Raw genomic sequence first — 21,468 nt, 5'->3', positions numbered from 1 at the left:
GATAGGAGCATAAGAAGGGAGCTCTTAGTGGGGACTGAACCAAGCATCCAGAGATAAAGGAGAAACATCAGAAGAGGCTGTGTCAGTATATTCATGAGAGCAATGTAGAGTGGGCGTGCAGTAGGTCAGACACCGCTGAGGGGTCAGGTCGGACATGCAATGAAGTCTCCTGGGTTTAGCAGCAAGGAAATGGTTGCTGACCTTTGGCCTCTGCATTTTCAGCTGGGGCAGAACCAGATTGTCTCTGAAGGGCAAATGAATGGTTGGTGAGAAGTAGTCAGAAAGCATAAAGAGCAAGTTTCTTCTAGAAATTCGGAATTGAAAAGGAAGAGAAAGTATTTTAGCTATAGAGGAACTTGGAGGGCAAGGGAGGGTTTTACTCACTTGGTGTTTCTTCATTGAGGAGAGATACTCCTTTTGAATCGTCATACACTTGCGCTATTGAATCTCCCACTCTAAGACCTCCAGAAAAGCAGAAGCACAGTAACTCAGGCTGCCTTGAACGGTGCAGTAGTTCTGTGACTAGGATAAAGCCTATCTCAGAGCTTTCTAAACTGATTGCTGTCGCCGCTCTCTGTACCAGCTTGTTGGTTTATAATGGGAGGAGATCAGAGAGAATGTGGTAATCCTTTCCCTGGCACCACACACACCCCTGTCGGCATCCTGTGCCCTGCTTTGGCATTCACAAAGCCACTGCATTATGTCATTTGACTTGCTCTCCAAGCCAACTTTTGAAGAGCGTAGGACAGGTATCCTTACTTGACCTGCGTGAAGGTAACGGGAATTCAGGTTCAAATGGTTTGCCCAGAATCACACCTCTGGTAGCAGGGCATGGAACATTGAAACTGAGGTCTTCTGGTTCCAGATCTTGTGGTCCCAAAGTGATTGTCCTTCACTGAAATGTTAGATATGATATCTATGGATTCCTGGTAGTGTGGTCATGTGAAACCTGGGCTTACCATTTTTCAGTAGACTTAAGACTGATGGTTGTGGGTCAACTTTGTTATTTTGGTTGAGCCCCACGTACATTGATATTCTTACCACTATTCCTTCCCCCAAAAAAGTTCAGTTGGTTTTAGAAGGAGGCGCTTTATTTGGGCATGCCTTAATAGTTAAAATATGTTGGAATTATCTATAGTCACATTTAATTTGAAAATAGTTCTTTAATTCTTTTGACAGAAACACTTATTAGGGTTTTTTTTTTTTAAGTAAACATTTTTACAAGTGTTTCTATTTATTGGCTAAATGAAAAATGATGTCTTAGAGAAACATTAGTAAAAGGTTTGGGCAATTAGGCCTATGTCAACATTTGCAAAAGCACTTATTTAGCCTAAACGAAGTCACAGTTATTATACCGTTGCAGACATTCCAAGGAATGTGTTCAAGGTCACTAAAAGAATTGAGGTTAGCTATTTAGTTAGAGAACAGCTTTTTACTCTGTTTGTTCTGGGACCTCTCAGCCACCATTCCCTTAGAGAATTTGCAATGACACAGAAGTATTACAGACATGATTTTTTTGAGTAAATTAAGTATAAACTGTTTCCCTGGGTGTAAAGATGATATTTAGCATTGAACTTTCTGAGTTGTGGGACTAACAAAGATTTAAAAATAAATGGTTTAAGTAATTGTTATTAATTATTAATAATAAATAATTTAAAGTTGATGTTTGACACAAATTGTGTGTAAAATTTTAACTGTATTATCTCAGGGCAATTAATTTGCCATTAAATTCCATACAGGACTTTATGTGCATTTTACAGTCTTATTTCCACTCACTGGCTGTATTACTTTGGACACATAACTTCATCTGTTTAAATCTGAATTTCTTTTTCTGTAAGGTGGTAGTAATAATAGCACTTCAATAGGATTGTTGTGAGGATTTAACAACATGATGCAGATAAAGGGCACAAATAATGACTGTCCTTTAATAAGTACTCAGAAATATTAGCTGTGACCCCTTAATCTTGGTCTTGGCTTAGGAGTTACAAGAACTGTCTTTATTTTGTTTTTAAACATTTTACTAAATACATGGTTCCACATTTAAATGTGTCCATCCACATTAAATAAGCCCTTTGCAGGACATTTAATGAGTTTAGTATTGGTAGTCTTGCATGATGAGCAGCTATTTGAGTTCCAATTATCATATGCCTTCATCTTAATGTCAAATCAAAAGAGCTGAAGAGGGGCACCTGTGTGGCTCAGTAGGTTAAGCGTCTGCCTTTGGCTCAGGCTCTTGGGATTGAGCTCTGTGTCGGGTGCGGCACTCAGTGGGGAGTCTGCTTGTCCCTCTCCCTCAGTCCCTCACCCTGCTTGTTTTCTCCTTCTCTATTTCAAATAAATAAATAAATAAATAAATAAATAAATAAATAAATAAATAAATAAATAAAAATATATTTTTAAAAAGTTAAATATGTACCAACCAGAGCTCCAGGATGTTTACAAGCTGCTCTGTTATTTTCTAAAAATCCATTTCAGACTCATGATAATAGTCTACAATAAAAGAAATTTAAATACAGAACTGGAGATGAAGGTATTCCTATTGTTCTCTTTCACATTTTGTAAACTTTTCCTTTGTTCTGTATGATAGAGGTTTTTCTGACCTTCATGTTGTACATGGTAAAATAACAAAGACTCATCCTATTATTTTTACCTTACCTTATCCTTATCTTTGAAGGTCATGGACTGTTTTGTCTGCCTTTGCCAGCCCTGCTTGTTTCCTGACAGAATCAGTGAGTCAGTAAGAGGCTGCTTGGTAGTCAAGGTTGTTGTCACAGATTAAGACAAAAAAGGAGGGAGGGGTCACGGATGCAGTTCATTACCACTGAGTGTCTAGCTTTTCAAATAAGGAGTCATCTTTTACTTAGACCTTATCATGGGTCTGATAACTCTCAGGATGCCATTTAACAAAGACACAGCCTCACTTTTTCGCAGGTTCAGTTATAGCAGAGAAAAAAAAATATCATTTAATTATCTCTCATGTACATTCACCCTAAATGCCCATAGGAACTGGTTTGGTGAATATGTGCTAAGTCATAGGCTGATTATTGTTTTGAAAGTTAAAGTTGTAAGTATTTTTCCTTCTGCTAATCAGCTGCAGTGACCTAAGGAAATAAAGTCAATAGGATGGGGGGGGGGGGGGGCGGAATCCCTGGGTGGCTCAGCGGTTTGGCCCCTGCCTTTAGGGCGTGATCCTGGAGTCCTGGGATCGAGTCCCGCGTTGGGCTCCTGGCATGGAGCCTGCTTCTCCCTCTCCCTCTGCCTGTGTCTCTGTCTCTATCATGAATATATAAATAAATAAATCTTAAAAAAAAATTTAAAAAAAGTCAATAGGATGTGAGGCATTTATTCATTTCCCATGATATCTCAGCCACGCAGCAGAGGCCTTCTGTTGGCCAGTGATGTTTCTGTGGATGAGAAAGACTTGAGCAGCTTATGTACAGTGCTCTGCATTTGTGCCTTCTATTTGAGCCATTGCTAGGTTAACTTGAGCTTACCCTTTGGTGGAGCCTTTCCAGCTTTTACCATAGGCTGACAGCTTTATGCCAGAAGCAGTATCATTTCTAGAGCAGGCATGATTGGTTTTGTTTTGATTGTTTCCTTTGTCTTTGGTTTCTTCCAACTGAAGTCATTTCTGTGTAGATTGTTACGTCATTTAATTGTGTTTGGTCATTACAACTATTATCTCTTGATTATAATGGTTATTTATGTACCTATTATGTACCTATTTGGATACTTTTCTTAAGGCATTGTTTACACTCAGTTTTATGTTGTTTCCTCACTAGTTGTTACGCTTGTCTAGGGCAGAAGCTCTGGTTTTGTGTTCCTAGCCTCTAACATAGTGTTTGTTTATTTAGTCCATCCTTATAAATGCTTGTTGAGTATAAATGGCTGTGTGGTTAGGAATCAGTTAGCTTCTAATAGGAATAGTAATTACTTTAGATTTTACAAAGAGCTTTCACATACATTATCCACATTTGTGCTTTACAATTCTCTAAGGTAGATGGGAGCAGGCACTGGAAGATTTCCATTTTGCAGTTAAGGAGGGCCTGCAAGTCCTGAGTCAGCCTGACTTGCTTGTAGTCATTCAGCTTAGAAGGCAGTCCTGGGACATTAACCCTTTTTGGTCTCAGAAATTTGTGTTCTCATTGTCACACATCTGCCCTTTGAACTAACTCACAACTGGGTAGCTAATTGTTGGATTCAGTCTACTTACAGTGTATGGTTCTTCTAACATCAGGGCCCCTGAGTGATTTAAGGTGACTTAAAAAGTAATTAAACTTGGTAGACCCAGGGTAGACAGGGGTTCAGGAACCTTTTTTGTTCCTCATAGGGCCTTCAACTGACAAAAGATGAGTCATCTTGGTTTCTTGTTCATCATCTTTGAAATAATCTAGCTATTACTTCTCTCTGTTTACTACTAGTTTTTATCAAGAAGATTATCAAGCGCTTTATAAATCATTCTCTAAACTGTGCATATGAAAATGCTTATTTTCAGTAAAGCCAAATGGTTACAGGAGTTGATGACATCTTTAAAGCCCCTTTCCTGGTTCCTTTTGGGTATCTTGCATATCTGGATCTCAGTGAACCTCCCTGATGGTTGTTACCTTCATTGTTGTGATCTGTCACATTCAAGCTTCTGCCAGCTGGAGAGACAGGTGGCACCCACGTGGACCAGTAAGTTCCATTGCAGTTGGAGGCTGACTGTAGCAGGATGTGATTTTTATAATGGAAGTTTTTGCCTATTTCACCTCAGTCCTAGATAATTTGAATGGGTATTTTGTTTGTTTTTTTAACCTCTATTCTTGCCGTGGAGGTAAAGGGAAGTGGAAAACATTGAGTCTGCATTTTTAGACACTTACATAACTGAAATTTGTGTCTGTTTGGTTTCTAAAAGTGGGACATACTAGAACTCTGGTGATTTTATGAGATGGGATTCCCAATCAGGAGCCTTGGCTTTCCAGTCCAGTGGTTGACATAGTGGCAGAGTAACATGACTGCCTTCCACAGCAAAACCATCTGAGATTTGAAGTGCCGTGCTTATATTTAGTTTAGTTTCTGGGAAAACATCTTGGAGCATCAAATGTCTCAAAGATTTTGCAAGTGGCAAACAATAAGTAAGCACAGAGATGTACTGAAAAATGCTTTAAACTGATTGCCTGGTGTATTTCAAAGGGAACATCTCTTTACTGGTATTAGAAAGAGGTTGAGCACTAAGTCAGTGGAAAATGAGACCAGCCCAACTACTGATTTGGAGTGGTTCACAAAACAATTCCCTAGTGCTGCATAGGTGCTTTTGTTTCTAGAAGAGGTCTGAGTGAGGTCTTTGCTGCCTGACCTTTGCCATGTTATTTTTAAACCTGGTTTCTATAGCTTAGAAGCCTTCTCTACCCAGGAAAATCTTAAAAGCTCAAGTCAACACATGTTTTGTCAGATTTTACTTAAATGAGCTTATAATAAATTCAGATGTACTTTTTTTCTGCCAGAGAGTCAGAGTGGTATTTATATTTACAGATGTCAGTGCTTTGAAAATTTACTCTTTATTCAGTTGTTCATTCAACAAACATTTACTGAGCATCTATTGTGTACTAGCCATAGTTCTAGGCCCAGTGGGGGATTATAAAAATGAAATAGGTTAAAATCACCACTCTCAAGTTGCTGTAAGTTCAGTCGGGGAGCTTTGTGACCTCAGGCAAATTATTTCTGAGCTTCTGTTTTCTGTCTGTAAAATGGAAGTAATAATACTCATACATTGTGAGGCTTAGAGATATATAATACCAAGCAGTGTACCTGGCACAGTATGGGCTTTTGATAAGTTATAATTATTATTGTCATCATCATTTCAGAAAGAACAGGCAACATGCAATTTATGTTGTGGGGAAAGTACCAAAGACATTCTATGGACATTTTAAAGAAAAGAGTGCACTGTTTTAAGATCAAGTATTAAAGCTTGTGGAAGAAGCAGCATTCCAGCTTATAGAGTGGGTAGGATTTCATAGGTAGAGAGAGGGAGAGGGAACCTCAAAATTAACTGTGTTTAAGTAAAGTTTTGGAGTTGGGAAAACAAAATTTGAGCTATAGCATTGCAGTTTGGAGGAAAAGAGTATATCATGGAAAAGAAATGAGCAGCTGGACAGGCAGGCTGGGCCAAGGTTGTGAAAGGTTTGGTGTCAGGTGAGCAAGTGGGACCTTTTGTCAACAGAAGTGGCCCTGAAGGATTTGATTTGCTCCTGTCCCTCCAGGGCCTGGAACAGTGCCCAGCCCATGGTGAGCATTCAGCAGATATTTATCGAATGAATAACTGTGATTTTAGACAAGATGAGCTTAATTTTATCATGAGATAAGCCAGGTAGAAAAGTCTTATGAATAGTTGGGAACCTAAGACCTGATCTCTTGATTGAGATCTCTTGAGATTGAGACTGACAGTGGACATTTGGAAGGTATGAACATAGAAATGATTATTGAAGCCACAGTGTGGATAAATGGACCTCAGGAGAACATGTAGCTATAGTTAGAGAAGAGAGCTTAGGCAATGCCTGCATTTGGTGAGGGGACCCACAATGAGAGAGTAGAAATGAGAAGGGTGAGAATGTGTGATGTCTATGAAGCCCTGGAGCTGTTTGAGGAAGGGCTGGTTGACAGCATTAAAGAGAGTCAGGCCTTGGAAGAACCTAGTGATTGTGTACTGAGTAAGTCTCTAGAGAGCTCTAGAAAGAAGGCTTAATTGAGTGGACCCTTGTGTAAGTGGGCCCAACCCATTCTGGAACATTGCTTGAGATTTTTTTAAGGTTAGTGTTACTTGCTTTTTGAGCATACGTATAAACAGTGTGCCCAAATTGTCTATATGATCTGATTCCAGTTAATTACTGGACAAAACACACCTAACTATTGATTTGTTTTCTCTGAATTATGAGATCATGACTGATTCTGATTTTCTTTGCCGTATCTGTCAGAGTTTTCCAGAGTTTCTATGAATATTGCTTTTAGAACTGGGAAAACACTATACTTATTTTTTTAAATGTTATTCCTCTAATGTGTTACATAGCAATAGATATTTATTAAAACTTGTATACAATATGGCTATCTAGTGTTCCTACTAGGCCTATGAAATGGGATTCCATCTGTATTTCTGGCTGTCCTTTTCCTCTGGAAGACGCCTGAACTCCTTATGAGGTCCACACCAGCACCGTCTCCTTATCTGCATTCTGTGGCTTGCCTGTGCTCCATCCAAATGCCTACATTGTCTATATCAAAGCACCACAAACAAGTCATATCTCTTGTAGCCTTATGGTCCAGAAAGGTCATCTTAGTAGGGTCAGATCCTTTTCTGGTCAATTCTTTACATTATATAACTTAGAAAATTTTCAGTCAGCCTCAGCCTTAACCAAAGGGAAGAACACATGAGAGCCACATGTGCAACTGTCCTGGTAATCCCTCTTCATCCTCATGTTTGAAAATGGATTGGCAGAAACAGTTCACTCTATGTGTCTTCAGCATTGCCTTTTTCTCCCTAGTCCAGCTGCTTCTAAAATTACCTGGCCTCAGACACCCTCTCAGCACTCATTAAATTCTGATTACAAGCCATTTAGTCAAGTGGGAGGAAGTCAGCACTTGTACCATCCAGCTTGGGAGAACATGACACCTTTGTGTGGGCTGGGCTGGTATTATTGCTCATATCTGCTTCTTCTTCAGTGTGGGAGGACGGCTGTATTCATCCTGTTAATTAGCGTTGCCTAATGAGCATGTAAACAGCAGATTTCCTTGTTAGAAAATAGCAATACACTGATTCTCCATCCTGTTATGTTTTGATGCATGCAGATTCTTTGGGTTGAACTTTTACTACTGCACGGACAAATGGATCTCAGTTTGTCAATCTGTTAAGTAAGAGAAATAACCCTTTTTATAGAAAGGATATTTTGTATAAAAATAAAATATCTATAGATCATGGGGTTTGGCTGAAAAGTAGCATAAGTAGTTGGTTGCTGACTTTGCCTTTGTGGGGCTGACAAATCTTTGAAGGTATAGCCTAAGAGCATGTGGTTGTTGAATGGGTGAGGTCCAGTGGAGTGCTCCATAATTATATAGTAGTTTACATTTTTTAAAGACATGTTGGAACAGCTACCTAGTGAATGATACACAGGCATAGCAATTTGATGTTAGCAACTTTATTGGATACAGGTAGCTGAGTAAAGCACCCAGAGGTTAAATGGTTTGCTGGAGGCCACCCAGCCCGTGTGTGTGTGTGTGTGTGTGTGTGTGTGTGTGTTTGAGCCAGATTTAGAACACAGTTCTAATTAGCTCCTAATTTCCAGTTTGTGCTGAGGCAAACCACACTGACCTACTCACTCATTTTATTTAGTTCACTTTGTCAAAGGAGCATAATCTTCATATTTCGACCTGTCTGAATATGCCATTGTTATTTCTGATTAATTAATTTTGAAACAAAATGAGGAAAGCTGAGAAGAAGTGTTTATTTATAGAGACTAAACTTGGCATTAGATCCTTACATTGTAGTGAATTTGAGGCATATATATCCTAGGGAAAAGATGAAGTTCTAAAAAGAATGAGGTTAAAAATGAAGCCCCAAAGGATGAAGACATAAAGATTGTGTAGGATGTTTTAAGTAAGGCATCCTGCCTGGTGTCCAGTCACTTAGAGTGTAGAGTCAGATACATGGGTAGAGATCGTCGATCATTTCAGTGCAATGTGGCAAACCCATGGTGCTAAGAGAGGGCCTGAGCCATTGGGAAAGACTCCCCAACTTGGAACAAAGCATGGAGGAGTAATACGGCACGGTGAATGATGGCGAGAATCTACAAATCAGAGAGGTGGATGGGTCATGAAAGGCCATGAATGTCATGTAAACGAATAACAAGGCCTTCAATAAACACATGAATAATTAGTACCTTTTTTTTAATTTTTAATTTTTTAAATATTTGTTTGTTTATTTTAGCAAGTTAGACACTATTCTGTGCACTTGGGATACCTTAGTGAACAAAGCAAGCATAAATTCCTGCCCTTGAGGAGCTTATATTAGGTAGAAACATTAAACATTAAATAAATAAGTAAATTAAGTGGTGCTTTAAAAGATAGTAATTTCTTCTAAATTCTTGACTCTTTCCTTTCATAAGGAGAAAGGGTCAAGCCAGGTGATCAAAGTTAGCATAAACAGTGTAAGTCACATTGATAAGTACCTACCCTTGATATGATGTGATGAGAATGGCACTTTGCCTCTGTGGTCCGCCCCCCCCCCCAAACATATAGCTCTAATCTAATCATGAGAAAAACATTAAGCAAACCCCCGCTGAGGGACAATCTATGAAATACCTGGGTAGTACTCCTCAAAATTGTCAAGGTCGTCAAAAACAAGTAGTCTGAGAAACTCATAGCCAAGAGGAGGTTAAGGAGATATGACAATTAAATGTCATGTGATGTCTTGGATAGAATTTTGAGACAGAAAAAGGATATTAGAAAAAATTGAGGAAATCTCAATAAAGTATGAACTTTAGTTAATAGTAATGTATTAATACTGGTTCATAATTGTGACAAATGTGCCATACTAATGTAAAATGTCACATAGAGGAAACTGATTGTGGAGTATGTTGGTACTCTATTGTCATTGCAATAATTTTATAAATATAAAACTTTTAAAATTGTAAGTTTATTTTAAAGAAAGCAGAGTAAAGGGAACCAGAAGTCCATTGAAGAGATAGATGCTATAATTTTAAATAGGATGGTCAGGGTAGGCCTCAGTGGAAAGGTGACATGAACAATCACTTCAAGAGAGAGTTGGTCATGTTGGTTCTGAGGGAACAGCCAATGCAAAGACTCCAAGGTGAGAACATGCCTATAAGTTTGTGAATCCACATAGACGCCAGTGTGGCCAGATGGAAGGGAGTGTGGCAAGAAGGAGAATATGAAGTCATGGGGAGAGGTGGTGGAGCAGATTGAGGTAAGAGCTTTGAGGCCATGGTTAGTCATGTATTGTGTGCCAGGAACCATGCCACGTATTGTCTTAACTTCATTCTCTCAATTGTCCTGAGAGAGAAGTATTATTAGTTTGCTGATTTTGTAAATGAGAAAACTGAAATTAAAGAGGTTAGTAACTTGTTGAAGTCGCTTTGCTGGACTAGATCTTCAAGGAAACTACTGCCCACAAGAAAATCTTATTCTCTGCCTCTTGTTATCTTAAGTTGTAAAAAAAAAAAAAAAAAAGAACATAAAATTTATCATTGGGCAGCCTGGGTGGCTTAGTGGTTTAGCGCCGCCTTCAACCCAGGGCGTGATCCTGGAGACCCGGGATTGAATCCCACGTCGGGCTCCCTGCATGGAGCCTGCTTCTCCCTCTCCCTCTGCCTGTGTCTCTGCCTCTCTGTGTGTTTCTCATGAATAAATAAATAAAATCTTTAAAAAAATAAATAAAATTTGTCATCTTAATCATTTTTTATGTGTCAGTAGTGTTAAGTGTATTCACATTGCTGTGAAACAGGTCTCCAGAACTTTTTCATCTTGCAAATTTGAACATCTATACCTCTTAAACACCAGCGGCTCTCTTTGCTGTCCTCCAAGCCCCTGGTAAACCAGCATTCTACTTTCTGTTTCTATGAATTAGACTACGTTTGATTTCTCATCTCCATTGGATCATGTATTATGTCTTGTTGTGACTGGCTTATTTTACTTGGCATGATGTCCTCACAGTTCATTCATGTTATAGCATATAGCAGGATTTCCTTGCTTTTTTGAGGCTGAATTATATTTTATTGTACAGATATACCACATTCTGTTTATCAGCCTGTTTTGTAGCCTGTTTTGTAAGTAAAGTTTTATCAGACACAGACATGCCCATTCATTTCCATATTGCCTATGGCTGCCTTTACACTACAACAGTAGAGGTGAGTTGTAGCAAAAGCAACTAAATGGCTCCTAAAGCCAAACCTACTTACTCTTTACAGAAAATGTTTGCTGACTCTTGTTCTACTGAAGAGACTCTGAAGGGTTACAAGAAGTGATGTGGAAGGTGCATTAGAGGGAGGAAGGCAAAAGGCTGAAGACCTTTCTGGTTTTGTGGAACAGGGACATGGATGTGGAGATGGGGCTTGCCCTCAAGAAGCTCACAGTCTAATTGAAAGGAAAAAGGTGGTTTACAAAGTTGACTTGTTAGACATTCAGGGAAAGAAGAGATCTGAAAGGACTGAGTCCTCAGGAAAGATTTCATAGAGGGCTGGGATTTGGGATGGGATGGGTCAGATTGACGCAGGGTATAGAGGAGTGCACCACCTTCTCAGGAGGCCTTCTCAGCCACACCTTACACATGAAGGTAAGACACCGAAAGCATTTAGAGCTGTGCCTGGCATACAGTAAGAGCTCCATTACTCTTGTAGTAATGTAAGTTCCATGAGAGCAGGGTTTATGTCTATTTTGTTCACTGTAGTATCACCTGTGCTTAGAACTCAGTAGCTGCTTCAATAAATATTTATGGAATGAATAAATCACTGTAACTCCCAAGAACTCTTTTTAGCTATTTATTTGTACTGTGCAAATATAGGCAAAGAGCTGGACCTCTCACACTGGTCTGTCAATTCATATATTAAAGAGTAATTTTTTTTTTTTGGCTACTGCTAAAGCAACAGCTATCTTTACTGTTCATTGCCAGTGGTTGTTCAAGTGGTAAGAAGTGGTAAGTCAGAGGTACTCGTAACAAAGGAAAAAGAGGAAAAGGGAACAATGTTAATAATCCTAGAGATAGTCACTCAAAAATAATTCATTAATTTACTTAAAAACTATTTATTAAACTGCAACTGTGTTCTGGAAGTCCAAAGGATGCAGCTGCTGCCTAAGAGGGGCTATTGACATTGAAACTGCTAATTACAAATATAAAGCGTATCATTTACAGACATGCAAATGTCATGGAAACTTAAGGACAATTCGCCTAGTCTGGGACACCCTGAAGAAGCGAAAAGTCCTGATTAGTCGTTGATATGTGACAAAATACTCCCAAACTTAGTATTAAAACAATTTATTGCCTCTCACAGTTCTGGACTACTTAGGCTCAGCTGGACAATCCTCAATTGGGATTTCTTATGAGTTGCAGTTAGATACTGACTGGGGCTGGAATCCTCTGCAAGTTTGACTGGGCTGTCATCCAGGATGGCTTCTTCATGCACATTCTGGTGCCTTCCTGCTGCAATGTGACCTCTCTTTCTAGCAAATAGTTCCTAGATAACAGCTTAGAGCTCCAAAAGCTAGGCAGAGGGAGCTGCCAGGCCAGGTAAGGGCTATGCCTCAAGTGGGCACAGCATCATTTCTGCCACACACTCTTGATCAAAACATCACAAGTCCTGCCCAGATTCAAGGGAATGGAAAAATAAAGTCAGTTCTAGATGGAGGAGTAACAAGGTCTCATCGTGGAAAAGCACGTAGGGTGGAATTTGTTGTGGCCAACTTTAGAGAATATGTGTCACTTGATGTTAGGTTGAAGGTTATTTTGGCATTAGATAGGCAAAAGAGTGAGGGAGGGAATAATCTCTCCAGCAATGAGAATAGTATCATGGACAGGCCTGGAGGTCAAAAAGGAGGGACTGAAAGGCCTATGTTACTGAGTGGAGGAAGAAGAGGATGAGTGGCAGGAAAATGCTGAGTCACATAGTGAAGAGTAGAAGTCTAGGGTGTGGTTAGAAGGTTAAATGCATATTTCCATCAGAAAGGAAAGGGAATAGCTGCACAAATTCCAAACAGAGGCAATGGAAAGCACTAAATAGTGAAACTCAAAATTCCTATAAGAGAAAGTACAAGTTAGCCTAGAGAAAGACTTGGGGTAGAGTGGATATGGGTCAGGGAAATATTCCCCCAAATCACATAGCTAATGAAACAATTGGGATTTGAACTCAGAACTGACTCTAGAGCGCAGACCCTTTCCACTATATTGCTGACCACACTGCCTATGGAAAGTCATACAATAAACTTGAAAATCCCTTCCTAATCAAATAATAATTTAGTCTTTATAATTTGTTCCTAGCCATTTAGGCAAATACCTTCTAAATTTCTTAGGCTCAACTCAAAGGGCACCTTCTTTTGAAGACTTTCTAATGCATACAGAAGTATCCATGTGATCACATAATCTCTTGGCCCCAGTGTCCCCTTCTGTGAAAGGGTGGGGATGGAAGGATGACTTCAAAGTTTCCATCCTTCTCTAACAGTCTATGGTTTTAGGATGTGTGAGTCACAAGATAGCGGTGCTGGCCATCAATGGTTATATGCATCTAACCAGCCTATCAATACTTACACAGAGAACACAAAGAATATATTTCTAGACATTTTGATTTAAAAAAAGAAAGAATCACTTTGAAGGTATTTACTCTCCCTTTCTAATATGATTAAAGACTGAACTGTAAGCACTAGGTAAGGAAAGGAAAATGGGTGGTATCATCTTAAATGAATCACTAACTGCTCTGCACCTTGGTGTCTCTTCTATAAAATGAGAAACATGTTAAAAGCAAAATTTGAGTGAGAACTTGAAGATCAGTTTGGCCATATTCAGCAATTCATGAATCAGGTGACATACCATTTAGTAAATAGAAATCTGTAAAATGGAAGTCTTTTATAGGCAGAAGGGATGGAAGATCACCTTCCTTTGGGGGAAGGGCAGGGATCTATCAAGCAGATTACCTCAGTAGTGCTGATTAGGTAATTCCAGATTAACTGGTTAAAGGTCACATTCCTGGGAAAGGCCGAAAGTACTGATGTTTAGATAGTCTTGATTTGTTGATGTCAGATTCTGCACAAGTGACTCCATTTTGAATCTGTTGTTTCTTTTTTAAACACTTATATTCTGTTCATTTGAAGTTTTAGTAAAGAAAGAACTAAAAGTTTCATAATTATGTATTTTTTTCATAGACTCTAGTATAGAGGATGAAACTAAAAATCCCATGTTTTAAAATTATAGAAGTAGTGAAACCCTGTTGCATAATTCAGGAGGCTTAATTAAGGCTTAGCTGAAGACACAGGCAAAGAAACCCTGTTTGCAACTATTATAACTGATACTTATCTCTAAAAGTCAATCAGTGCCTTACTGCATGAGGGCTAATATAATAAGTATCAAAATATAAAATGTAGACAAATTCATAGTCATTATCACTTCACAAGAGGTTAACCACAGAGTTCCTCTGAACTGCAAATGTCTTGACACATTTTAAAATAAAGGGCTGTATATACTAATTTAGTTTATATATATTAAGCAATGTAGATTGGTACTGTTGACTTAAATATAATGGTTAATGACCTGTGTGCTAAAAATGAGTTTAATTAACCATAAAATTGCTCAGTTTTAAACAAAAAAACATAGAAGTGTTCCTAATTGCCTAACTTTACCTACTTTTAAGTAGTTAAGGGCAAAAAGCCTTTGCATAGTTGTTTTGTTTGTTGATTTTTTTTTTTGTACAAATACAAAGGTATATGTGACTGCTGAGCACATGAAGTGTAATAGTGTGACTGAGAAACTTTATTTTTTTATGATAAGTTTACATTGAAATAATCATATATGGCAAGTGTCTACCATACTGGACAGCATTACTGTCAAGGTCTGTGCTCCGTAGGCCTGACTTTGGAGATCTTTCCCAAGAGATAATGAGTTAGTGCTCATGAAAGGTATTTTCTGCTCAGCCCTGAGGCTGGACCTGTACTCCTAGGCCAATACTCCAAAACATCAGGGAGTTGGAGCCTGAAACCCTTTTTTAAAGCTGACTGAAGGAATTCTGAAGTCCAGAGGCATTAGGTATTATATAATCCAAGCCTGGGAAGCACAAACACAGTAACATTTGGGTTTAATCAAAGGGCAGAGCCCCCCTGGGTGCTTCCCCCTTGCACTTTTTAGCCTGACAAACATCAGTGCTTTCAAAGTTTGTGAAAGGACTTTTGTGTATTTATGACTTTTCGACTGATTATGATGTAGGCCCAGACACAGAATTCTTAGTCTCTTTGCTTACTGTTTTATAGGTCAGTGTATCACAGAGATTTGCCAGGACAGTCTTTTCACAACTGCTCTCAAAGGCTTTTCTGTATGAGTAAAAGCTATTGACCTTAATTCCCCTTATCAAGTGTTTCACCCTGTTCTGTGTAGGTTCTTACACAAAGCCGGTAATGCTGTGTACTCTTGACAATGAACTTCTGTGTAGGTGTTGTCCACCTTGGGGCATGTCTGCCATAAAAGAGATGTAGAGATGGGGAAATTGTTGGGCAGATTCGTGTACTATCAATACAGTGAACCATGTGCCAATGTTGTGCTGTTTCTTCTCTTCCAGGAAATTAAGGATTTCATGGCATTGCTTTGACAAGCACTTCCTGTTTTTATACAGATCTCAATGAAGAATAATCTCAAAGGAACATTTGTCACCCTATACCTCTGCTAATGGCCATTAGCTGCTAGCAAATGCTTTTAATGACTGAAAAAAACATCAACTATCCTTGTGCTTGGCCTGTTGAAGGCAGTCGAATGAATGTTTCTTTCAGTTGTTTCCAGAACTCTATTGCTGAAGCACATCTCCTTTTGTTGGGTGAATGAATGTTCAATGAAGCCCTTTCCTGAACCAGCTTAGGAGCTTTAGGCCTCTTAGAGCCTGTGACATGGAAGCTTTGGAAGTGGATGATATCAGCCCGGCCTTGGAAGTTACTGAGGATTTCTTTAGTACTTTTGACAGTAAGCTAGAGAAGGCTGTGCAGCAAGCTGAGGTTTATGGGATTCAGGAAGTCCCCGAATTGGTGGGGCATGAAGTTCTCACTAACATAACAGATAATGGTGCTATCAGAAATGTTGCCTCCCTGGGCAAGGGGGGCCTGATTTGGGACCACTGTAAGAGCAGGCTCTTGGAAACCAAAGCTCAAAATGTCTTCCCTGCCAAAGAACAGTTTATGGTCCAGAAAGGGACAGCTCCAGATAATCTTTCGTGGATGGAACAAAAGGAAGCATCGACCTTTAACTTTTTCAACATCTGTCAGCGTCGGAGGGACAGGCCTCGCTCCGTGAATGACTTACTGGATGAGACCTCTACTTTTAAGCCGGGGCATACTCGGTCAAGGTCAGATATTACCCAGGTGGACTGGAGGCTAGTCCTCCAAACCATGCCTCTGCAGCAGCAGCCATGTCTTCGGGGCCCTCATTTCACCAGACCAGCTTTTCTGTCATCCTCACCAAATAAGGTCGAAGATGCTCAAGGAAATACTGGTACGTTTTTATATCTGACTGCTATTGAACAATCTTTGACTTTCCTTTGTCTCTCTTCCATTTACCTCAGAGGAAGTGTACTCTCCAGTGTCCCTCTCTGGTTTGCTAATTAAGCTCCCTCTTCCATTTGCTTTCACACTTTACCTTAAGCCTCAGTCTTGGTGTCTTCATAAGAAGTGCTGAGTGCAAAGATGACTGGTTAATCTCCCTTTTAATCTTATGTGTTAGAATCTGAATAGTCTCCTAATTCATGTAGTATTTGCTTTTGTACAGTTTGATACTGCTTGTTCGCATCAGTACATGTTCATCAGATCACACACTGGGCATAGTCTTGTGCTGTGAAGCGTTTAAAGATGCGTAAAGATACCATCCCTGCCTTAAAGAACTTCTTGCTTTAGCCAAGGGGATCAGACACAAGCAAACCCTCAAGAATGCACCAGGAGTGAGAGAAACTAATAGTCAACTGAAATATTTGTGAGGGAGCTTTGGTTTTACTTTATATTGTTGGGTTTTACTTTATATTATACTTTCAATGAGCAAGTGACAGTGACTATGAGAGGACAGAAGAAGGAAGAAGACACTGTGCTGGGCTTGTCAGGAAGGGCTTATGAGAGTTCATGGAGCTTCAGCTGGACCACAAAAGACACTAAGATGCAGAAAGGGGGTTGCAGTAGAGGACACTCAGTCAGGATTATAGTGGGAATGAAGGTGAGGAGATGAGAGGTGCAGGGGGGAACAGAGGACCCCATGGAGGGTAGAAGGAGGAGAAGGTGAGAGATGTCATGGGGTGGAGCCCTGAATTTCTTTTTTTCTTTGTACTTCATACATGTACATGTGCACATGAATTCTGTGAGGTGTGATAGACCATCTCTTCATTTCCCCAAGCATTTTCTTTTAGCTATCTTAAACATTTAATAATATTACTATTATTGATTAAATTTGAAACTCCTCAATGAGAATCAAAGTGACACTACCAATCACTCCTACTTTTCCTAGGCATAGTCTCTTTATAAAAGGGCCTCACAATACGTTTTTCTTAAATTGGCCTCTCTGAAGTGTGCTTTCTCATATTATTAATGAGTTAGTGGGAAGTGAACCATTCATTCCCTCCTCTCACACTGATTTGTGATCAGCTGTTTACTGTCTCCTACTGGTCAGCCAGTTTGTGTCTTTCTAGAAAAAAGTTCTACCCTCTTTTCTGAGGGCCTTGTGCCATCATCTAGCATTTCATAACCTGCACATCCTCTCTGTGAAACTCTTTAGCAGCAGTGAAAAATGAAGACTTGCTTTCATCTCGAAGGCTGCACTGAACTATCTTTGTGATAACAGAAAATCAAACAGATATGGTGTATAACGTGGCCCCTCATATTGGCAGAATGTTGGTGCCCTGGCCTTGGAGGAGTATCCAGATACCTCTCAGACTCCCGGGTTGCATACATACAGTTAGGATTCCCGTTTGTGGAGGAATGTGACTGCTGCTTGGTGAGCACAAAGCCTCGTGCGATAATTATGCTTTGCTCTTTAGTCTTTGTAAAGCTGGCAGTCATTTGAAGTAATTTTGCATCCCTCCTCAACTTTTCCCGGTTCCTTAATAGTGTTTCTTTATACAAGATTATTGCTTTGGATTTGAAGATCATTTCCTTCCTAGCTTTTTGCTTGGGATATATGAGAGCAGAATACATCAAACAGACTAGCAGCCTCCTTGTCACTATCAGAGCCAACACCCAGGCACCCAGCATGTCTGTTCTCAGGGTAAGAGAGCCCAGGTAGGAAGAGAAGGGAAAAATGGCGACAGTAACAAACGCTGTGCACTATTTTAAGTTCCTTACAAATAGCAGCTTATTTAATTCATAGAATACTCTGGTAATATAGATATTTTTACTGATCCCATTTTGAGGATGATGAAACCTGAGTCACAGAGAGCTTGAGTTATATGCTTAGAGTTCCATAGCTGGTACTACGTGGATCCTTGATTTGAACTTGGGCAGTCTTTCCAGAGTCCACACTTTTAACCACTAAGCTGGAGCTATAAACCCTTTCCTTGGAAGCCAGTAGATCTAGGTCTCCAAAACCCTCTACTTTGAAAAGCCTTATTAGCAATCAGGCCCTGTGGGTGTTGAGGGTGGGAAGTGGTGTGGAAGAGACAGACCTGGATGATGTCCATCAAACTACAATTAATCCCTCAGGAGATCCCTAACAAGGAGAAAGTGAGTCACACAAAGCAGCCTAGATAAGTAAGGATTGTTTTTTGAGTTTAACATATTCACTAAAATATATGGTCAGTGCAGAGCTGGCAACAGTTCTTTGGAGGACCAGTGAGTCCATGAAAGGAAGACTATAACTTTGCCCTTCATACTTTTGAATTTTGGCTATGTGGAAGAGTTTAAGTGAACTGGCCCCGTGGGTTTGTAACTCTGGGAAGAGGGCTTTGGGGTTTTGGCCCATCTTTGGCTGCCTTTTACAGTCTTACTTAGAAGCAGATTTAGAATGCATTCTAGAAATTTCATTGCCTCAGGCAGAGACAGACCCAGGACAGGCTTCATACAAGGGAATGTTGCCAGTGCTAAGTAGATGAAGGGTACTGTCTGTGGGTCCTACTAGGTTGGTGGGTGTGGCTTGAATCCCACCCTGTTAAGACTGTCTGCACTATCTGAGGGTGGGATAACAATGTTGAAAAGGTTAGATCTTAAATCACTGGGAAGCACTAAATCTAAGACAAGATGGAAATAGGCAGATTTTTCCTCTCGGCTTTATTGAAGTATAATTGACCAAGTTGGAAGCATTTAAAGTGTATGTTGTGATGATTTGATATACATATACATAGTGCAACGATTCCCCCTGTCTAGTTAGCACATCCACCACCACATGTCAGAACAGTTATTTCTAAAAATCCTCAAGACAGGTAGTGGAGACAAAGCTTCTTCATGGTCAGCTCCCATCCTTGCTGCCATGCTCTGGGCAGCTGTAGCAAGGTATGACAAGGAACTGGCCCTGGGGGACGGTCCTAATCCTACAACCAGAACAGCTCATTGCTTGTGCTAGCACTAATCTTAGTTCTGTACAGGCATGCTTTTGATTAATATATGTACTTAACCCTTTCCCTTTTCTATCACTGCCATCCTGTTCTTGTTCAGCCACAGGCAGGAGGGAATTTCCCATAGGATAAGGAAGACAGGATCCTAACATCATAGAATTACAATCCAAATATAAATGCAAATTATAGCAAGAACATAAAAAAATCATATGAACATGTGGACACTAGCTATGTTACCGATATGAAAAATAGATCACATACACGTACTTATACCTATAAACATATACACATAGTAGAGGAAGGTGAAGGTGTGTGCAAAGAACACTCAATTAGGACTCAACTATGTAGGTTTGGGAAAATCGCTTGTCAGTTGCCTTTAAGAACCTAGTGAAGCAGGTTGAATTGTCTCTAAATCCTCCCAACTCTAAAATTCTATCATTTTAGGATATATTTGAACTGATCCTGACTCATGGTTGTATGGGAGCTAATTAACTATATATAGTCAGACCGATAATGGAAGGTCGTAATGGAAATATGGGTATGGTTGAAATTATTTAAACAGAAGAATTTCTGTGTGCCTTGTAACTAACTCTACTTTTGGGTAAGCTGCTGTGGTTGTAATTTTTAAAATCAATTTTTTCTTTAAAAGAAATCCTTTGCGTTAGCTACGGAGCTCTGAAACTCAACAGACTGTCAGAATCTGACTGACTTTTCTCTCCCTGACTGTGTTCACATTTTCATCTGCTTGGCAAGGGCAGTGGTCAACTGGGCTTTTGTTTCATTTGGTTTCACTCTCTGGTGACCTGGTACCATGTCTATACCTGTATCTTCTTGTTCTCAGTACTTTAGGAGAAGATCTCAAGCAGAGATTTTCTTTAGAGCTAGAAAAACCATGGCAGTATGGTTTCTTTATCTTGAGTTTCATGTTACTCTGTTTTGATTCCCTTTTCCCCCCATCTTTCACTTAAAAAAAAAAAAAAGCCAAATTTGGGACTTATACTAAAATGACTACTTTTTCAATTATGATGTTTCTCAGAAGCCTTGGAGCCAATAGAGGTGGGAATATTCCTGCAGGCTTAGAACAAGTGAGGTCACCAGGACATGGTCTCTTGCTGAATTTATGATTCACCCTTTAGCAAGATTAGTCAGTACAAAGAAGTTGCTAAAATAGGTCACAGAAAGTTGATTTTAAATGGTTGTATAGTTTCCACTGGTTACATTATTAAATGTTGGCCTGTGGCAGCTATTGGGAACCCAGCATGCCTCATCAACAGCCCAAATCCTAATCCTAACATTTCTATATGGGAACTCTGAAAATGAAGTTTCTGATGTTTTTTTTTTTTGTGGTTGCTCTGTTGATATAGTTTATCTTTCTTGGCTAAGGAGAACTATAGTTACTGATTTCACAAACTCCTAGAATTACCTTCTTAAAACACAAATCTGTTCATTCCTCTCTGTTCTCAAAAATGAATTATCATTCCCAGTTCTTTACAAAATCAAGTATAAGTTTTATAAAGCACCCAGATATCTTCCCAGCCTTATCGCTCGCACTTTCCATCACTCCACCTATGTGCCATTTTTGAATGTGCCATGTCCTTTCAAGCTCCTGAACTTTTGCTCATGCTGTCTCTCCATCCAGAATGCCTTCCCTAGCTTTTTCACCTTTCAGAATCCACCATTATCTTTTAAGGACTAATCCAAATGCCATGTCTTCCCTCAGACCTTTCTGTATTTTTTTCAATTAAAATTCTTTTTTTCTTTCATTATATGTTTTCATAGCATATTTTATTCTGCTATGAATTATAGGTAATTGCTTGTATATCCATCTCCCACATTAGGTTGGAAGGTTTTTGATGCTGTAAACAATATCATAGAAAACTTTGTTTTGTACCAAGTATGAGCATATGCAAAATGTCTGGTTGAACTCTATGTATTGGTGCTTGGAACCTCAAAACAGTACCATTTTGTTTTGTTTGTTTTCCAGAATGGAAATAGCCTCTCTTTCCTTTTTCCTTCCCGATAACTTAAGTTGAATAAAGTTTGTTATTAATACTATCAGTAAGAACTATCATTTAATGAGAGTTAACTTTATGCTCAGCTGTGTGCTAAGACAAGTCTATTATCTTATTCAATATTCATAATAGTTTAATATGACAGATGATGTTGTTCTGATTTTACAAATGAGGAAACTGAGTCTTAGAGAAGTTGACCTCATCCAAGG

At 39.4% G+C, this 21,468-nt stretch overlaps 1 protein-coding gene across 6 annotated transcripts in view; it reads left to right on the top strand.

Annotated features, from left to right (window-relative positions):
- The window catches only part of PLEKHM3 (pleckstrin homology domain containing M3), a 173,482-nt gene that overhangs the window by 6,202 nt on the left and 145,812 nt on the right, over positions 1–21,468 (top strand). For all 6 annotated transcript variants that reach the window (XM_025442008.3, XM_049106765.1, XM_049106767.1 and 3 more), the window contains exon 2: positions 15,294–16,213. In XM_025442008.3, the coding sequence (XP_025297793.3) occupies positions 15,616–16,213 (598 nt within the window). In that variant the 5' untranslated portion in view covers positions 15,294–15,615. The remainder of the gene's footprint in view (positions 1–15,293; positions 16,214–21,468) is intronic.

The sequence above is a fragment of the Canis lupus genome, chromosome 37, assembly GCF_003254725.2.
Source record: "Canis lupus dingo isolate Sandy chromosome 37, ASM325472v2, whole genome shotgun sequence".
Classification (NCBI taxonomy): Eukaryota; Metazoa; Chordata; class Mammalia; order Carnivora; family Canidae; genus Canis; species Canis lupus.
This window is presented reverse-complemented; position numbering and strand designations above follow the sequence as displayed.